The sequence below is a fragment of the Heterodontus francisci genome, chromosome 2, assembly GCF_036365525.1.
Source record: "Heterodontus francisci isolate sHetFra1 chromosome 2, sHetFra1.hap1, whole genome shotgun sequence".
In the NCBI taxonomy this organism is placed as follows: Eukaryota; Metazoa; Chordata; class Chondrichthyes; order Heterodontiformes; family Heterodontidae; genus Heterodontus; species Heterodontus francisci.
Window position 1 is genome coordinate 210,314,565 of NC_090372.1, and position 18,580 is coordinate 210,333,144.

An 18,580-nucleotide genomic window follows, 5' to 3' on the forward strand; every position below is an offset into this window, starting at 1 on the left:
TAGATGTTTCTATTCCTCCACCTTTTAAGGCAGTACATTCTAGATCAGAACAAAACACAGCACAAAAAAAAATTCTCCTAATCTCCCCTAAATATCTTAAATATACTATACTCATCCTTGATTTTAAATAATGTATTTTCCAAGAGTCTGTAACATGTTCCAGCATTCGCTGTCACTTCAGAATCACTCAGGACTACCCTGGGCTATTGTCATTTTGACTTCTCTCTCTCTTTGTCTCACAGTCCCTGAACTTAAAAGGGCCATTAGCCTTTGAACGGTCTGAAATGCACACTAATGGAAAAACGTTTCCAGTAACATGTTCAAAGATGCATATATGTGTGCTGTCAAAGCATCCAAATGAGGTCTTCCTGGTTTAATTAATACAGTAACTTGGACAATTGTGGATTAATTAGGGAAAGCCAGCACAGATATGTTAAAGGCAAATGGTGTCTAACTAATTTGTTTGAGTTTATTGATGAGAGAGGTTTGATGAGGGTAATGAGGGTACATTTGGTAGGTGGAGTGTAATGTGGGAAAATGTGAACTTTCCCACTTTGGAAGGAAGAATAGAAAAGCAGAATGTTATTTTAAATGGAGAGAGATTACAAAACTCAGTGGTACAGAGGGATTTGGGTGTCCTGGTACGTGAATCACAAAAAGTTAGTATGCAGGTGCAGCAAGTGATTAAGAAGGCAAATGAAATGTTGTTGTTTATTGCTAGGGTAATAGAATATAAAAGTAGGGAAGTGTTGCTACTGCTGTGCAGAGCCTTGGTGAGACCACATCTGTGTGCAGTTTTGGTCTCCTAACTCAAGGAAGGATAAAATTGCATTGGAAGCAGTTCAGAGAAGGTTCACTCGACTGATTCCTGGGATGAAGAGGTTATGTTATGAGAAAAGGTTGAGCAGGTTGTGGCTATACCCATTGGAGTTTAGAAGAATGAGAGGTGATCTTACTGAAACATCTAAGATCCTGAGGGGACTTGATAGGGTGGATGCTGGAGGGATGTTTCCATTTATGGGAGAGAGCAGAACGTTGGGACACAGTTTAAAATAAAGGGGTCTCCCATTTAAGATGGAGATGAGGAGAATTTTTTTCTCTCTGAGGGTTTTTCATCTGTGGAATTCGCTTCCTTAGAGAGCAGTAGAGACTGGGTCATTGAATATATTCAAGGCTGAGGTAGATAGATTCTTGACCAAGGAATCAAATGTTATGGGGGGCAGTCAGGAAATTGGAGTTGAGGCCACATTCAGATCAGTCATGTTTGAGGGCCGAATGGCCTACTGCTGCTTCTAATTCGTATGTTCATATGCAATTCAGTTGATGTGGCGCATATGGATTTTCAATAGGCTTGCCAGCAAAGTTAAAGCCCATGCAATAAAAGGGACAGTGGCAGCATGGATACGAAGTTGGCTGAATGATAGGAAACAGAGTAATGGGGTTTTCTAGGGGGTCAATACTAGGGCCACTACTTTTCTAAATATATATTAATGACTTAGGTTTCATGTACAGGACACAATTTCAAAGAATGCAGATGACGCAAACCTTGGAAGTATTGTGAACTGTGAAGAGGATTGGACAACGTATGTCAGCCAAGAGCAACGTCTCAATTCATTCCATCTTCGCTGCCTCCGGAGAATACTTGGCATCAGGTGGCAGGACTGTATCTCCAACACAGAAGTCCTCGAGGCGGCCAACATCCCCAGCTTATACACACTACTGAGTCAGCGGCGCTTGAGATGGCTTGGCCATGTGAGTCGCATGGAAGATGGCAGGATCCCCAAAGACACATTGTACAGCGAGCTCGCCACTGGTATCAGACCCACCGGCCGTCCATGTCTCCGCTTTAAAGACGTCTGCAAACGCGACATGAAGTCCTGTGACATTGATCACAACTCATGGGAGTCAGTTGCCAGCGTTCGCCAGAGCTGGCGGGCAGCCATAAAGGCGGGGCTAAAGTGTGGCGAGTCGAAGAGACTTAGCAGCTGGCAGGAAAAAAGACAGATCCGCAAGGGGAGAGCCAACTGTGTAACAGCCCCGACAACCAATTTTATCTGCAGCACCTGTGGAAGAGTCTGTCACTCTAGTATTGGCCTTTATAGCCACTCCAGGCGCTGCTCCACAAACCACTGACCACCTCCAGGCGCTTACCCATTGTCTCTCGAGATAAGGAGGCCAAAGAAGAAAAAGAAGAAGAGGATAGTGATAAACTTCAAGAGGGTATAGACAGGCTGGTGGAATGGGTGGACAAGTGGCAGATGAAATTTAATGCAGAGAAGTGTAAAGTGATAATTGGGGTAGGAAGAATGAGGAGAGGCAATATAAAATAAAGGACACAATTCTAAAGGGGGTGCAGGAGCAGAGGGACCTGTGGGTAGATGTGCACAAATTGTTGAAGGTAGCAGGGCAGTGTGAGAAAGTGGTGAAAAAGGCATACGGGATCCTGGGCTTTATAAATCAAATCAGAGAGTATAAAAGAAACCAAGTTATGATGAACTTTTAAAACACTCGCTTGGCCTCAACTGGTGCATTCTGTCACATTCTGGCACCTGTGAAGGCTCTAGAGAGGGTTCAGAAAAGATTTTCGAGCTTGCATCCAGGGATGAGGAACTTCAGTTACACGGATACATTGAAGAAGCTGGGGCTGTACTCCTTAGAGAAAAGAAGGTTGAAAGGTGATTTGATAGACGTTTTCGAAATCATGAGGGGTCCGGACAGAGCAGATAGAGAGAAACTGTTCCCATTGGTGGAAGGGTCAAGAACCAGAGGACACTGATTTAAGATGATTGGCACAAGATTGGTGATATGAGGAAAAATGTTTTTACACAGTGAGTGGTTAGGGTCTGGAATGCACGGCCTGAGAGTGAGGTGGAGGCAGATTCAATCGAGGCCTTCAAAAGGGAATTGGATACGTACCTGAAGGGAAAAAGCTGCAGGGCTACAGGGAAAGGGCGAGGAAGTGGGACAAGCTAAAATTGCTCTTGCAGAGAGCTGGCACCGACTTGACAGACTGTACGGCCTCTTTCTGTGCTGTAATCATCATATGATTCGATGAAAGCATTTATTAATACTGTATGAAAAGTGAAGACAAGGGCAATCTTTGAGCAGCCATCTTGGACCTTTTTTTAGTCTGATTTTTATTGTTAATAAGAACATAGGAGCAGGAGGACGTCATTCAGTCCCTTGAGCCTGTTCTGCCATTCAGTGAGATCATGGCTGATTTATATCTTAACTTCATCTACCATCCTTGATTCTGTAACCCGTAATACCCTTACCCAACAAGAACCTATCAATCTTCAGTTTTAACATTTTGAATTGACCCCCAGCCTCAACAGCTTTTCAGCAGAGAGAATTCCTGATTTCCCTACCCTTTGTGTCAGAAAGTGCTGCCTGACATCATCACTGAGCAGGCTAGCTCTAATATATTTACCGATATATATATATAAACAGAAAGCCTCTTTGCACCTGCATGCTGGGTAGCTCCAGTGCAGTGCTGAGGGAGTGCTGCACTGTTGGAGGTGCCATCTTTCAGATGAGATGTTAAACCAAGACACTGTCTGCCCTCTCAGGAGGTCATAAAAGATCCCTATTATGGCATTATTTCGAAGAAGAGCAGAGTGGTTATACCTGATAAGCTGGCCAATATTTATCCTTCAATCAACATCAGGAAAACAGATTATCTGCTCATATCACATTGCTGCTTGTGGGAGCTTGCTGTGCACAAATTGGTGGCTGTGTTCCCGACATCACAACACTTCAAAAGTACTTCATTGGCTGTAAAGCACTTAGGGACATCCAGTGGTCATTAAGGCTGCTATATAAATGCAAGTCTGTCCTGGTTGCTGTAATGATTAATCAATATTGTGAACAATAATGCACATTTGTATATTTGTTTTACAGATTAACTCAATGCATCCAAATTGTATTATATTGCAACATATCCAAGAAGATGAAACCAGCTGTGCAGGGATAAACTCGAACCAGTCTGAAGAATTCAACGACACTGCTGCAGGAGCATTTGGTATGTGACTTTGCTTCTATTCCTCCACAGCAAACAATTCAGTCAGCTCCTCGCTGTGCGAAAGGATGCACAGACGTGCTAATGTGGTGACCTGAAATTCCTAACCTAAAAATATCAACCAATTTATGGTATTTGTGTTTAAATACCCATGTCAGGTATAAAAGTCAGGTGTCATCTGTAGCTCAGTTGGTAGCTCTCCCCTCCAAGGTGCAGGTTGTGAATTCACATCCCAATCCAACGACTTGAGTGCAAAATCCAGGCTGACATTCCCAGTGCAGTACTGAGGGAGTGCTGCACTATCGCAGGTGCTGTTTTCTGGATGAGCTGTTGAATTGAGTCCCCGTCTTCTCTCTCAGGTGGACTTAAAGATCCCCATGGTGCTATTTGAAGAAGAGCAGGGGAGTTCTTCCTAGTGTCCTGGCCAATATTTATCCCTCAACCAACATCAGATAAAAAACAAAATAAAAGCAAAATACTGCGGATGCTGGAAATCTGAAACAAAAACAAGAAATGCTGGATTCACTCAGCAGGTCTGGCAGCATCTGTGGAAAGAGAAGCAGAGTTAACGTTTCGGGTCAGTGACCCTTCTTCGGAACTGACAAATATTAGAAAAGTCACAGATTATAAACAAGTGAGGTGGGGGTTGGGCAAGAGATAACAAAGGAGAAGGTGCAGATTGGACCAGGCCACATAGCTGACCAAAAGGTCACGGAGCAAAGGCAAACAATATGTTAATGGTGTGTTGAAAGACAAAGCATTAGTACAGATTAGGTGTGAATATACTGAATATTGAACATCAGCAAGTGCAAACCTGAAGAAAAACAACCTGAAAAAAACAGAGGGTAAGCAAACTGAACAAACTAAGATGAAATGAAATAAATGCAAAAAAAAGATTGTAAAAAATGTAAAAAGGAATGCAAAAAAAAGGATGAAAAAATAACTAAAAATGAAAGTAAAGTGGGGGGCTGTCATGCTCTGAAATTATTGAACTCAATGTTCAGTCCGGCAGGCTGTAGTGTGCCTAATCGGTAGATGAGATGCTGTTCCTCGAGCTTGCGTTGATGTTCACTGGAACACTGCAGCAATCCCAGGACAGAGATGTGAGCATGAGAGCAGGGGGGAGTGTTGAAATGGCAAGCAACCGGAAGCTCAGGGTCCTGTTTGCGGACTGAGCGGAGATGTTCCGCAAAGCGGTCACCCAGTCTGCGCTTGGTCTCCCCAATGTAGAGGAGACCACACTGTGAGCAGCGAATACAGTATACTACATTGAAAGAAGTACAAGTAAATCGCTGCTTCACCTGAAAGGAGTGTTTGGGGCCTGGGATAGTGAGGAGAGAGGAGGTAAATGGGCAGGTATTACACCTCCTGCGATTGCAAGGGAAGGTGCCCTGGGACGGGGACGAGGTGGTGGGGGTAATGGAGGAGTGGACCAGGGTGTCGCGGAGGGAACGATCCCTTCGGAATGCTGACAGGGGAAGGGAGGGGAAGATGCGACTGGTAGTGGCATCACGCTGGAGGTGGCGAAAATGGCGGAGGATGATCCTTTGGATATGGAGGCTGGTGGGATGAAAAGTGAGGACAAGGGGAACCCTGTCACGGTTCTGGGAGGGAGGGGAAGGGGTGAGGGTAGAGGTGCGGGGAATGGGTCGGACACGGTTGAGGGCCCTGTCAACCACAGTGGGGGGAGGTTTGCACTTGCTGATGTTCAATATTCAGTATATTCACACCTAATCTGTACTAATGCTTTGTCTTTCAACACACCATTAACATATTGTTTGCCTTTGCTCCGTGACCTTTTGGTCAGCTATGTGGCCTGGTCCAATCTGCACCTTCTCCTTTGTTATCTCTTGCCCAACCCCCACCTCACTTGTTTATAATCTGTGACTTTTCTAATATTTGTCAGTTCCGAAGAAGGGTCACTGACCTGAAACGTTAACTCAGATAAAAAACAGTTTAATTGGTAATTTATCGCATTGTTATTTGAGGGGCCTTTCTGCCTGAAAATTGGTTGCTGCATTTGCTACATTACAACAGAGACTACACTTCATTGGATATAAAGCACTTTAAGACATCTTGAAATCATGAAAGGCACCATATAAATGCAATTTCTTTCTTTCTTTCTTTCTTTCTTTATTAATATCGCACCGTATGATTTCAGTCCGACAGTTTGATAATGTGCGGCCCCTTTCATAAGGCTTCAGCCAAGAGGAGCACTGAAAGAAGCCAGTGGGGGATGGGTGGAGGGTAGAAATTGGGTTTGTTTGCGCCCATTTCATTGGCCGGAAAATTAGGGCTGGAGGGACGAGAATCAAGTGGCGATCTCTCTCACGCACGATCTCCCCCTTCGAGTGCATTGGCTGCCAAATTGGAAACTGGCGACTTTCGAGCGTGCAGGGTGCTTGCCTGAATCAGGCATTAGGCATCTTAACTCAGCAAACCGGGGTTCTAAACTGCTTTCTCCCTCCATGGTCTCATCAATGGGAAATTCAGAAGCAGCACGGATCAGACAGATTAAATTCCGTGGTCCAGTTCGAATGATCCCTGTTCCTGTTAAGTGGGATTTAGTGTCAGAAGCACAATGCCTCATACGGGTGTCACAATTTACCCAGAAATTAGGGTTTCTCATAGCAGTTTATTAACCTATTCCAGAAATACAGGACTGAATTTTCCTGATGGCGTGTTTGCAGGTGTTGGGGCCCTGTTGGGACGGTTCCCTTACACATTCCTGCCGCCACAGTTAGGGCCGATTTTGCGGCACCGCCAGCATTTTATCACCAGTGGAGTGCCCCCCCCCCACCCCACCCCGCCGCCACGTGTGTGGAAGTCGCCAGCTCCGTGGAGACAGCCTCCCTGCGGCAATCCGGGGAGCGGGGCATCTGAGACAAAGGCTGTATGTCCCAGTGATGGGGTCAGGGGCAGGAAAGGCAGCCGATGATTCCACTGGATGATATCCACTCCGATCCATGGGTCTACTGGCTTGGCCTCTCTGTAATCTTGGCCTCTCCCGGTGGGGCTGCCAAGGCTCTAGAGCTGACGGGCCTCTGATTGAGCCGGCAGCATTGGGGGCCCTCCCACCATCCTTAATAGGACAGCATGTGTGGAGGCGGCCAACTAGAAGGCCGGCTTTGGGAAGATAGCTCCATCCCGGTAAGTGCAGGCTTGGGACCTCCCATTGGTCCCAATGTTGGAGTTCTGAACCCAGGAGGAAAACCCAGTAGGGTCCGGCTTCTATTACCATTACACCTCAGAAATTAGTGGAGATGGGTGTAACGGGCCACAAATTATGGTGGTCCTAGCTGGATACACAGCAGCCAGTGGCCTGGACACATAAACGGCACAGTTCCAGAAATTTCCATGTGGGCTGCCCGATCGTAACTTTGACAGAGAGATTGGGTGACAACCTTGTAGAAATGGCCGTCAATGTCAACAACTTGTACTTAAATAGTACCTTTAACATGGTGAAAATGTTCCCACGGTGCTTCACAAGTGCATTATGAAAACAAAATTTGAGGCACATAGAGAGGTATTAGGACAGGTGAGCAAATGCTTGGTCAAAGAAGTAGGTTTTAAGATATTTAGGAAGCCTTGAGGAAATTCTATCTCGCACATGGATTCCAAAGCTCAGGAGCAAGGATGTCTTGCTGCAGTTATACAGGGCCTTGGTGAGACCACATCTGTATGCAGTTTTGGTCTCCTTATCTGAGGAAGGATGTTCTTGCTATGGAGGGAGTGCAGCGAAGGTTCACCAGACTGATTCCTGGGATGGCAGGACTGACGCATGAAGAGAGATTGGGTCGATTAGGCTTGTATTCGCGAGAGTTTAGAAGAATGAGAGGGGATCTCATAGAAACCTACAAAATTCTAACAGGACTGGACAGACTAGATGCAGGAAGGAGTGGCAGGGGAGTCCAGGACCGGGGTCACAGTCTAAGGATAAGGGGTAACCCATTTAGGACTAAGATGAGGAGAGATTTCTTCACAGAAAGCAGTTAAGGCCAAATCATTAAATATATTCAAGAAAGAGTTAGATATAATTCTTAGGGTTAAAGGGATCAAGGGATACAGGGAGAAAACGGGAACAAGGTACTGAGTTTAGACGATCAGCCATGATTGTATTGAATGGCGGTGCAGGGTCGAAGGGCCGAATGGCCTACTCCTGCTCATATTTTCTATGTTTGTATGTTTCTATATTTTAGCCTCATAGAAGGTGCAGCACCACTTCACCAGAATGATACCAGGGCTTAAAGAGTTAAATTATGAGGCGAGGTTGCATAGATTTGACTCGTATTGCCTTGCACTTAGAAGGTTGAGGGGGGATCTAACTGAGGTGTATAAAATGATGAAGAATTTAATAGAGTAAATACAGTGAAACTATTTCCTCTGGTGGGGAATACAGAACAAGAGGGCTTAGTCTTAAAGTGAGAACTAGGCCATTTATGGGTGAGGAAATCAGGAAGCACTTTTTCACACAAAAGATCATGGAGATCTGCAATTGTCTCCCCAAAAGGCTGTGGATGCTGGGGCAAGTGAAATTTTCAAGATTGAGATCGAAAGATTTTGGTTATATAAGGCTATCATGGGCGGGCAAATGGAGTCGAGGGACAGGTCAGCCATGATTTAACTGAAAGGGCGAACAGCCTCGAGGGGCTGAATGGCCTCTTGTTGTTCCAAAGCTTGCGAAGCTTAGACTCTACCAACCTTGGTCTAAGCTCCTTTGGGTAAGTGGGATGTGACCCTATGGAGGGAGAGTGTGGGCTCTATACTGGACCGGCAGATAGCCTACAGCTGGGTGAAGAATTCCAAGTAGCAGGAATTCGAATAGGAGCATGGAGAAGGGTCTCAGTATATGTCCCTCAACAGAGAAAGCAAAAACAAGGAGATAGCCTCTAGTAGTGTTTGAATGAGGATTACAGCAATGTTGAGTATCTCATGAGAAACAACGTAATAATTATATTGCTCCGAGAATGTTCCAGATAATATTATGCTTGGAACATATTGGCCATCAGTAACTCCCTGGTTCTCCGAAACATTAGTTTTTAATTGGTAATGAACAGCTCCAGGACCGATAATGATTATAATTCATTCCAAATTACATGAGTGCATAAATTAAATTAACCATATTAGCTCTCAGAGAAAAATATGAGAAAGAATTTTGGCTTGTAGGCTTTGACTTGTCTAAACATATCAACTATTGTTCCCTGAGCTTATGGAATTAAATATTGTGCTGTTCATTACCTAATTACTGTTGTGCCACATGGGAATATATAGTGCTTTGCATGACCTCAGGTTGTCCCAAAGTGCTTCACAGCCAATGAAGTACATCAGAAAGGGAATTAGCTGCACCTTGCTCTTCAAGGTTAAAGATTTATGTTTTAGTTTAGAGGAAGTAGCGAAGGAAATTCCTGTGCCTAAAGCAGAGATCAGCAGAGATGGGAGGCAAATATCAGAGATGCCTTTATGGGGAAGCTGCATAGGTATATGAGGGAGAAAGTGATGGAAAGATATGTTGATAGGATAAGATGATGTAGGATGGGAGGAGGCTCTTGTGGAACATAAACACCAACATAGAGCAGGTAGGCCGAATGGCCTATTTCTGTGCAGTAATATAACGTATCTAAGAGCAAGATGGCCACAGCTTCTGATTGTAAAGGATAAGATTAAGACAGATGCCAGGAATTCCAGAGTCTAGGGCATAGGCAACTGAAAGCTGGCAATTAAAATGCTGGAGCGATTAAATCAGGGATGTACCAGACGCCAGAATTGGAAAGCACAGAGATCTCAAAAGCTTGTCAGGCTGAAGGAGGTTACAGCGATAGGGAGGGGTGTGGCCATAGAGGGATTTGAAAATAAGGATGAGGATTATAAAATGGAGGCATTGTCAGACTTGGAACCAGTGAAGGTCAGCGAGCATGGTGGTGATGGATGAATGGGATTTGGAGTGAGTGAAGAGACAGGTAGCAGAGTTTTGGATCAGCACAAGTTTATGGAGGGTGGAAGGTGAGAGGTCAGGCAGCAGTGTGTTGGAAAAGTCAAGTCCAGAGGTAACAGCAGCAGAAGGATATTTCACAGGTGGAAGTAGGTGAGCTTGGTGATAGTGTGGATATAAAAACTCATGTTGGGGTCAAACACAACTTCAAGGTTGCAAACCAATAAAAGCAGGCTATTTCTCCGCAAAATGCAGTCAGTGGAGGATAGTTACGTAATACAAATTATGAAGATAAAATCGATCCCAGTCATTTCCTGCAGGCATGATTGCCGAGGGATTTACCCAAGCATCTCATTTCTTGCCACGACTTAGGGTGTCACTATATGCAGCCATAAATGTGTGAGATGTCTTGATAATGAGATAAGGCATTATATAAGTACAACTCTCTCCTTTTATCAGTGCCAACTCAAACAGTAAGTGTGGTTAAAATCATCAAACCTTGTGAATCTCCCAGTGGGAGGACGAGAGGGATGGTCGGGAGCCTAGAAGAAGGATACCTGACTGTCTAGGTGATTAGTACAATGACCTAAAGGAGGAATAGAAAAGTTAGAATTAAAAGATGAGGCAATCGAAGAAATTCAAACCCACTTTGCCAGCGACACCCATATCCCAAGAATAAAACAAGAAGTTTAGTCTCTGCTGTCAGAATTCCATCTTCAGGATTCTGGCAGGAGCACTCAGCTTCAAAGCACTTGTTTAACTGAAATATTATCAGACTCAGATTATTCAGGGAATGTCTCCAACCTGGACACTCAAGCAGAGGTTGCACTGAAATGAAAATGAATATTGTTGGAAATGCTCATCAGTTTCTCTGGCAACAGGAAGATAGGGCTAGCATGTCATGCTGAAGAACGTTCATCGGAAGTCCCATATCTTAGAGTCATAGAGTAGTACAGCATAGAAACAGGCCCTTCGGCCCACTGCGTCCATGCCGACCATAATGCCTGTCTATACTAGTCCCACCTGCCTGCATTAATTCCATATCCCTCTATGCCTTGCTCATTCAAGTACCTGTCCAGATGCCTCTTAAATGTTGCTACTGTTCCTGCCTCCACCACCTCCTCAGCTCATTCCAGATACCCACTATTCTTTGTGTGAAAAATTTACCCCTTTGATCCCCTTTAAATCTCCTCCCTCTCATCTTAAATCTCTAGTTTCAAGTCACCCCTACCATGGGAAACAGACTCTGGCTATCTACCCTATCTATGCCTCTCATAATTTTATATACCTCTATCATGTCCCCTCTCAGCCTCCTTCACTCCAGGGAAAACAGACCCAGCCTATCCAATCTCTCTTTATAACTCAAGCCCTCCAAACCAGGCAACATCCTTGTGAATCTTTTCTGCACCCTCTCTAGCTTAATCACATCTTTCCTGTAGTGCGGCGTGTTGATGGCATGTTGACAATTGTTGAAGTAAGGGAACATCTATAGTTGCTCACGTGTTAGCATTACAGAAATGATTTATGCTCCCTCTACCTTACTGCTCTGTGTTCTTGTCTTGTTCCTTCCCTGAAGGTTGCCCTTGGGAATGGGACGGCTTGATTTGCTGGCCTTCAGCTGCCATTGGAGAAATGGTCAACAGGACCTGTCCCAGTTTTTTGGATCCTCTTTTAGCCAAGAAGGGTAAACATTTTCTCCTACTGTTACAGTTCCCAACATTGATATCAATAAGCTTTCAAAAGAACCATCACAGGTACAATGGCCTCCTTCTGTTCTGTATTGTGCCCATACTAGCACCACACTGGGCTTTCTTTTTATTTGTTCATGAGATACAGGCATCGTTGGCTAAGCCAACATTTACTGCTCATCCCTTAATAGCTGATAGGCTGTAATCCAATGTCTTGCCTGTTGCCCTTTATCCTGTTATGTTTTAGCTCCACTGTACATCTCATTCACTTTTAAATGTTATGGTTGACTCAGCTTCATCGGCTTTTTATTTTATTCATTCTTGGGTCATTAACATCGCTGGCAAGGCCAGCATTTATCACCTATCTCCAATTCCCCCTCAAACTGAGTGGCTTGCTCGGCCATTTCAGAGGGCAGTTAAGAGTCAATCACATTGCTATGATCTGGAGTCACATGTAGGCCAGACCAGGTAAGGATGGCAGATTTCCTTCCTTGAAGAACATTAGTGAATCAGATGGGTCTTTATGATAATCTGGTAGTGTCTTGATCATTATCAATGAGACTAGCTTTTTAATTCCAGATTTATTAATTCATTGAATTTAAATTCCCCAAGATGATGTGCTGGGATTTGAACTCATATCTCCAGAGCATTAGTCCAGATCTCTGAATTACTAGGCTAGTAACATTATCGCTATGCTACCGCGCCCTTGATTATGGCAATGTGCTCCATATTCAAATTACCCTGTGCATGTAAATTATTTCTCTAAAACCTACCTTTTATGTTTCATTTCTTTCACATATCCTGTGACCCCAGTGATGAAAGATGAGAATTCTTTTTGTTTCCATTTTGGTCCATTATAGTAAAGTAAGAAAGTATTTCCATTTTATAGCACCTTTCACTTCCTCCCATTGCCCCATCTTTGGCGGCTGCGCCTTCAATTGCTTATACTCTAAGCTCTGGAATTCCCTCCCTAAACCTCGATACCTCTCTACCCGTGTCTCCTCATTTAAGATACTCCTTAAAACCATCAATTTGACCAAACTTCTGGTCCTAATAGCTCCCTATATGGCTCGATGTCAAATTTTAATAATTGCTCCTGTGAAGCGCCTTGGGGCGTTTTACTACATTGAAGGCGCTATATAAATGCAAGTTGGTGTTGTACCCTGACCGATGTTTATTCTTCAAACAACTAATCATCGGGCCATTATCACATGGGTGTTTGTGGGATCTTGCTGTGCGCAAATTGGTTGCCACGCTTCCTACATTACAACAGTGAGTACACCTTAAAAAGGGCTGTAAAGTGGTTTGGGGCATCCTGAGGATGGGAAAGGTGCTATAGAAATGGGAGTTCTTTCTTTTTCACTGCCGATGAAGTAGCCCAGTCAAGGCAATGGTGGGACCATTTCTGTGGGGCCAGGAGGAATAGCAGTGGTCTGATGTTAATATGACTGTAGTTACAAATCACTGTTGCTTTTTTGGCTTGAAGTACAAGTGACAGGGTTGCAGAGAACCCAAAATCAACCTCTTTGTGTGACATGGATATCAGGATAGATTCAGCTTACAAAGCGTTAACTCTCAGAGATACACATTCCATTTAGAATATGGATTATAATGTTTCCCAGGTAGAGTACCGGTCATCTTAGACTGCTTACATTTGACTATCATATTAACTTTTGAGACAATGTAGTCATTAACACTTGGTCAAAAGTATTTAATGCCATTATGATAGAAGGAGTTTTCATTCATTCAGCCCAGCTGAATAAACAGATCGAGTGCTGCAATGTTCACCACCAACAAGGCAGCTATTGGTTCAGAGGTGATCGCTTTGATTGGCGGCTTAGTGGACCAATCCTCAACACCCAGAAGTGAGGGTCAGGTCAGAGGTCAGATATTCCTCTTGCTCTCTGCCTCTGGAGGGAGGCTTTGAAATAGGGAGACACAGAGAGATCTTGCTCTCGAGCCAAACAAGGAGATTGAGAGCTTCTAGGCTTAGTCATCAGCATGGACAGTCTGTAAAACAGGATGGCTCACTCAGTGACAGCTAATTTGCTAAGTGAGTTTAGCCTATAATGGTGGCATGGACCGATATCATAGTACAAGGAGTTTTAAGAAACAGATTTATTTCACCGGAAAACCCTTCATAGGAACTGGGATAAGGTGCTCAGCACCTTGAGCCTGTCCCACCATTCAATTAGATCCTGGCTGATCTGTATTCTAACTCCAATTGCCCTCCTTAGTTATGTAAAATAAAACTTTTCTGAAATAGAGTGCTTTCCTGTTTTTCTTCTAAAACAGAAAAATGCACATGAAATACACAAGATCATATTATCCAGCAAACAGAACAAAGTGGATCTGTATCACAGTATTGTTTATCCAGATATTGGCCATTAGAGGTGAACTCCACTTAGTAAGGGACTTGATGTCCACTTATGACCAGCTCCCATTCTCTTTTCCAAAGAAACAAAGACAGGCTTCTTGAATCTATGCATAGTTTAAATTCCTGATACCTCCAAGACATCTTTGTTCCATACCTTTGTATCTCCCCAAGAGCAATTTCAACCTCAATGTTATTGTATATTTAACAAAATTGTTCTTTATGTTTCTCAGGGGTTATATACCGAAAGTGTACAGAACAAGGATGGAGTAATTTGATGCCAGCCTTTAAAGTGGCATGTGAATTTCTGAACATGTCTTCTGAAGAATTTGACTTTGATATGGTGTGTATATTAACACATATTTTTCAGAAACACAATCTTTATTACACAGCTATAGCTCATGAGAGCTATACGGTAACACTTGAAGAACAGGGATTAGAAAAGTTTAGAATCAATTTGGAAATATCAGTACAGAAGTGTTGATTAGTTTTGGGGCTTGTAATTGCTGCATATGTAATCTATCTAATCCCATTTCCCTGTTCTACTCGAATCCCATTTGCCTTTTCTCTACTCAGGGTCCATAATCATGATCCTTACTCTAATCCCATTTACCACTCTTTTCCTGTGTGCTTTACTATGTTTATTTAAGTGTTATTTTAAATGCCTTTTTAATTCCACAATTGGCTTGGCTTCAATTGCACTTGTGGTAATGCAGTCTAACAATCCTCTGCATGAACACATTTATTCCATCTCTTCGTTTTTATGCTTCTAGAGCTAGGGGTAAATTTGTGCCAAATTTCTACCAATTCACCAGCCAGTGGAAATCATTTTTCACTATTTATCCTTTCAGTGCCTTTCATAATTTCAAACGCATCAATTAGATCTTTCTCTGCTCCAGTAATTAAAATATTGAGTTTCTCATCATAACTATATCATCTCATCCCTGGTATTAAGTCAGTGAATTTTCATGGAATCATAGTATGTTCACAACACAGAGGGAGGCCTTTCCACCTGTCTTGTCCGTGCTATCTCTTTACAAGAGCAACGCAGCTGGTCGCACTTCACTGCCTTTTTTCCCTGTGGCTCTGCACATTTTTTCTCTTCAGATAATTATCCAATTCTCTTTTGAAGGCCATGATTGAATCTGCCTCCATCACACTCTCAGGCAGTGTTTTCCAGATCCTAACTACTTGCTGCACAAAAAGATTTTCCTCATGTCGCTTCTGGTTCTTTTGCCAATCACCTCAAATCGGTGTCCTCTGGTTCTCGACCCTTCTGCCAATGGTACATTGTACCCTTTCTATCTACCTTTGCTGACCTGGTGGGAGGTATTTTACCAGGCCCTTGGAGGTGGGTTTGGAAGTGGGGCGGGGTGGGGGGGGGGCGGAGGAGAGCAAAATTAGAGAAAAATGCATTGGGCCAGTTTGCCGATGTGTCCTGCCTCCAACCACTTTTCCCAGGGGCGGCCTGAATCCTATATTGGCAAAGATCCACAGAACCATGCACCAGCTCTGCATGAACCAGTGTCTACAGAAAAGAAGGAGGAGGCATGTAAATGGTAAATGGTACTATTAATAGTTAATTAATCAGAACTAGGTAGTTCAAGGGTGATCAGGAAGCAATTCTTCACACAAAAGGTAGTGGAAATCTGGAGCTCTCCCTGCAGAAAGCTATTGAGGCTGGAAGGGCGGGGAGCTGGGTCAATTAACAATTTCAAACTAAGGTTGATAGATTATGTTAGATAAAGGTGTTAAGGAATATGGAACCAAGGCGAGTAATTGTAGTTGAGTTATAGGTCAGCTATGATCTAGTGGAATGGTGGAACAGGCTCGAGGAGTGGCCTGCTCCTGTTCCTATCTCCCTAAAAGGAATCTCAATACGATGCTCACTGCAAAGTGTGAACTTGTGCTTGAAGGTCATCACTCATACAACATGCTATGTGCTTAGTTGGTACAAATAACGTGAGCACTATTTAAAATCTTTTTCTTTTTTACAATCAGAAATCCTATTATATCACTCTTAAGCGAGTGTACACTGCAGGATATGCAACATCCATGATCGCCCTGGTAACTGCTATCATAATCTTTACAGCCTTCAGGTATGAGGTTTGATGGATTAAATCTTTGCTTGGTCACCTGTTCAATATCTTTCGCACGTGACTGATTGTCTGTTGTTCCACCCAGGAAGTTCCACTGTACGCGGAATTACATCCACTTGAATCTCTTTGTGTCCTTTATCCTCCGCGCTGCCTCAGTCTTCACCAAAGATGCCATTTTGTTTTCGGACTCTACTATAAACCACTGTTCCATCTCAACGGTAGGACATCCTTGAGTAGATTTTAGATGTCAAGGCATGTTGTCGTCATCAGTTGAAACGTTATAACCAAGACCCATATCTGACTTCTCAGTTGGATGTAAAAGATCCAATGGCCACTATTGAAAGAAGAGCAGAGGGAGTTCTCCCTGTTGTCCGGGCCAATACTTATCCCCCAACCAAATTTACTACAACCACTTATCTGGTCGCTTATTACATTTTGGTTTGTGGGAGCTTGCTGTGCACAAATTGGCTGCATGCTTCCTACATTACAACAGGGACTACACTATGAGTGTACAATTTGCTATAAAATGCTTGGGATGTCCCGAGGTCAGGAAAGGCGCTATATAAAGGCAAGTCTTTCTTACATTGGTTAACTCAACTTGTCAGAAAAAGATAGAATTTTGTTTAACTGGACTGAAATATCGGGAATAGGCTTTCAGCTGACCCCTGTCCAGTACAATGAATATCCATGAGATTAACGGGACCTAGGAGTGCTGGATAGAGATATTCTCCCCCTCTTTCCTCCAGGTCTTAAATACAAAATAGCCACTGATAAATTCAATAGGAGAAGCTTCCATGCCCAGAGAATGATTAGAATGTGGGATTCACTACCACATGGGGTAGTTGGGCAAATAGTATCAATGTATTTAAGGGGAAGCTCGATAAGCACATGAGGGAGAAAGGAATTGAAGGATGTGCTGATAGGCTGGGATGAAATCGAGGCGGGAGGAAGCTCTTATGGAGCAGAAACACCAGGCTAGACCAGTTGGGTTGAATGGCCTGGTTCTGACTCCAGATAACTTGATGTAATTCATTTTTGTTTTCCAGGTGACTTGTAAAGCCGCTATCACATTCTTTCAGTACTGTATCCTGGCTAATTTCTCGTGGCTTCTGGTGGAAGGGCTGTACCTGCAAACACTGCTCAGCCTAACGTTTGTATCAAACAAAAAGTACTTCTGGTGGTACTGTTTAATTGGTTGGGGTTGGTATTTCCTGTCTTGTTTCCTGTGTCAAGAGCCGGGCGGGGTCATGAGGCGATCGCGGGTCGTTCACTGCGTAGGCGTTTTGGCAAAGAGGGGTGGGGGTAGGGGGTGAGCAGTGCATGAATTATTTTATCATCATTCAGATCAGTTTAGATTTTTACTGCATGCTGGAACTTTTTCTAGGAGTCTCCAAGATTTATTTCCTGGACACCACAGTAAGCAACACAGGAAATGAGTGCACCGACTTGGAGGGGAGGAGTGGAAAAGGGGCAATTTTGAAGAACTCTGCCTGGCAGAAACGGGGCTGAGGTACCCCGAAGCTGGTGGGGTATGGCTTCCCACTGATGCTACCTGAGGAAGTACCTACCCGCTGGACCAGGCTGCCCGACATTGCACCAGTTGGAGAGGTGTCCTAGGATGCTTCAGTTCTACTACCCCTATGTTAACAAAGCCTGATCCTCAAATAGGACTGGCCCACTCATCATCAGAATCCTTTCGCAGTATGTCCAGCCAGAGTTGGCAACTCAACTTTTAAGGAGCAGAACTTGACAGCACAGGATTTTTATAGATAGCTACAGCGAACAATTATTGACAAAGAACCAGGGTTGGCAATGTGTCCATACACAGACATCAGAGTCTGTGGTAAAAACCTGAGATCCGTGGTAATTTTAAATGTCTTGCTCCAAGGTCAAGCCTTTAAACTTGTTTTATAATAACCTAGTGGTTAGGTTAGCAGGACAGTTAAAATTAGCAGGAGTGAAAGTAGTTTATTTTATATTTGCTCAGATCTGGGCATCGCTGGCTAGGCCAGCTTTTATTGCTCATCCCTCCCTTGAGAAGGTGGTGGTGAGCTGCCTTCTTGAACCGCTCCAGTCCTTGTGGGGTACGTACATCCACAGTGCTGTTCGGAAGGGAGTTCCAGGATTTTGACCCAGCGACAGTGAAGGAACGGTGATGTAGTTCCAAGTCAGGGTGGTGTGTGGCTTGGAGGGAAACTTGCAGGTGATGGTGCACCCATGCATCTGCTGCCCTTGTTCTTCTAGGTGATAGAGGTCGCGGGTTTGGAAGGTGCTGTCGAAGGAGCCTTGGTGCATTGCTGCAGTGCATCTTGTAGATGGTACACATGACTGCCACTGTGCATTGGTGTTGAAGTGAGTGAATGTTGAAGGTGGTGGATGGGGTGCCAATTAAGCAGGCTGCTTTGTCCTGGATGGTGTCAAGCTTCTTAAGTGTCATTGGAGCTGTGCCCATCCAGGCAAGTGGAGAGTATT

General features: G+C 43.9%; 1 protein-coding gene across 2 annotated transcripts in view; it reads left to right on the forward strand.

Annotated features, from left to right (window-relative positions):
• LOC137350711 (pituitary adenylate cyclase-activating polypeptide type I receptor-like) overlaps positions 1-18,580 on the forward strand; it is an 83,156-nt gene that overhangs the window by 18,773 nt on the left and 45,803 nt on the right. Inside the window, exons 2-7 of one of the 2 annotated variants that reach the window (XM_068015631.1) lie at positions 3,901-4,021; positions 11,524-11,631; positions 14,243-14,352; positions 16,011-16,108; positions 16,194-16,326; positions 17,155-17,308. In XM_068015631.1, the coding sequence (XP_067871732.1) occupies positions 3,901-4,021; positions 11,524-11,631; positions 14,243-14,352; positions 16,011-16,108; positions 16,194-16,326; positions 17,155-17,308 (724 nt within the window). The remainder of the gene's footprint in view (positions 1-3,900; positions 4,022-11,523; positions 11,632-14,242; positions 14,353-16,010; positions 16,109-16,193; positions 16,327-17,154; positions 17,309-18,580) is intronic. The other variant, XM_068015640.1, reaches the window with a different exon arrangement.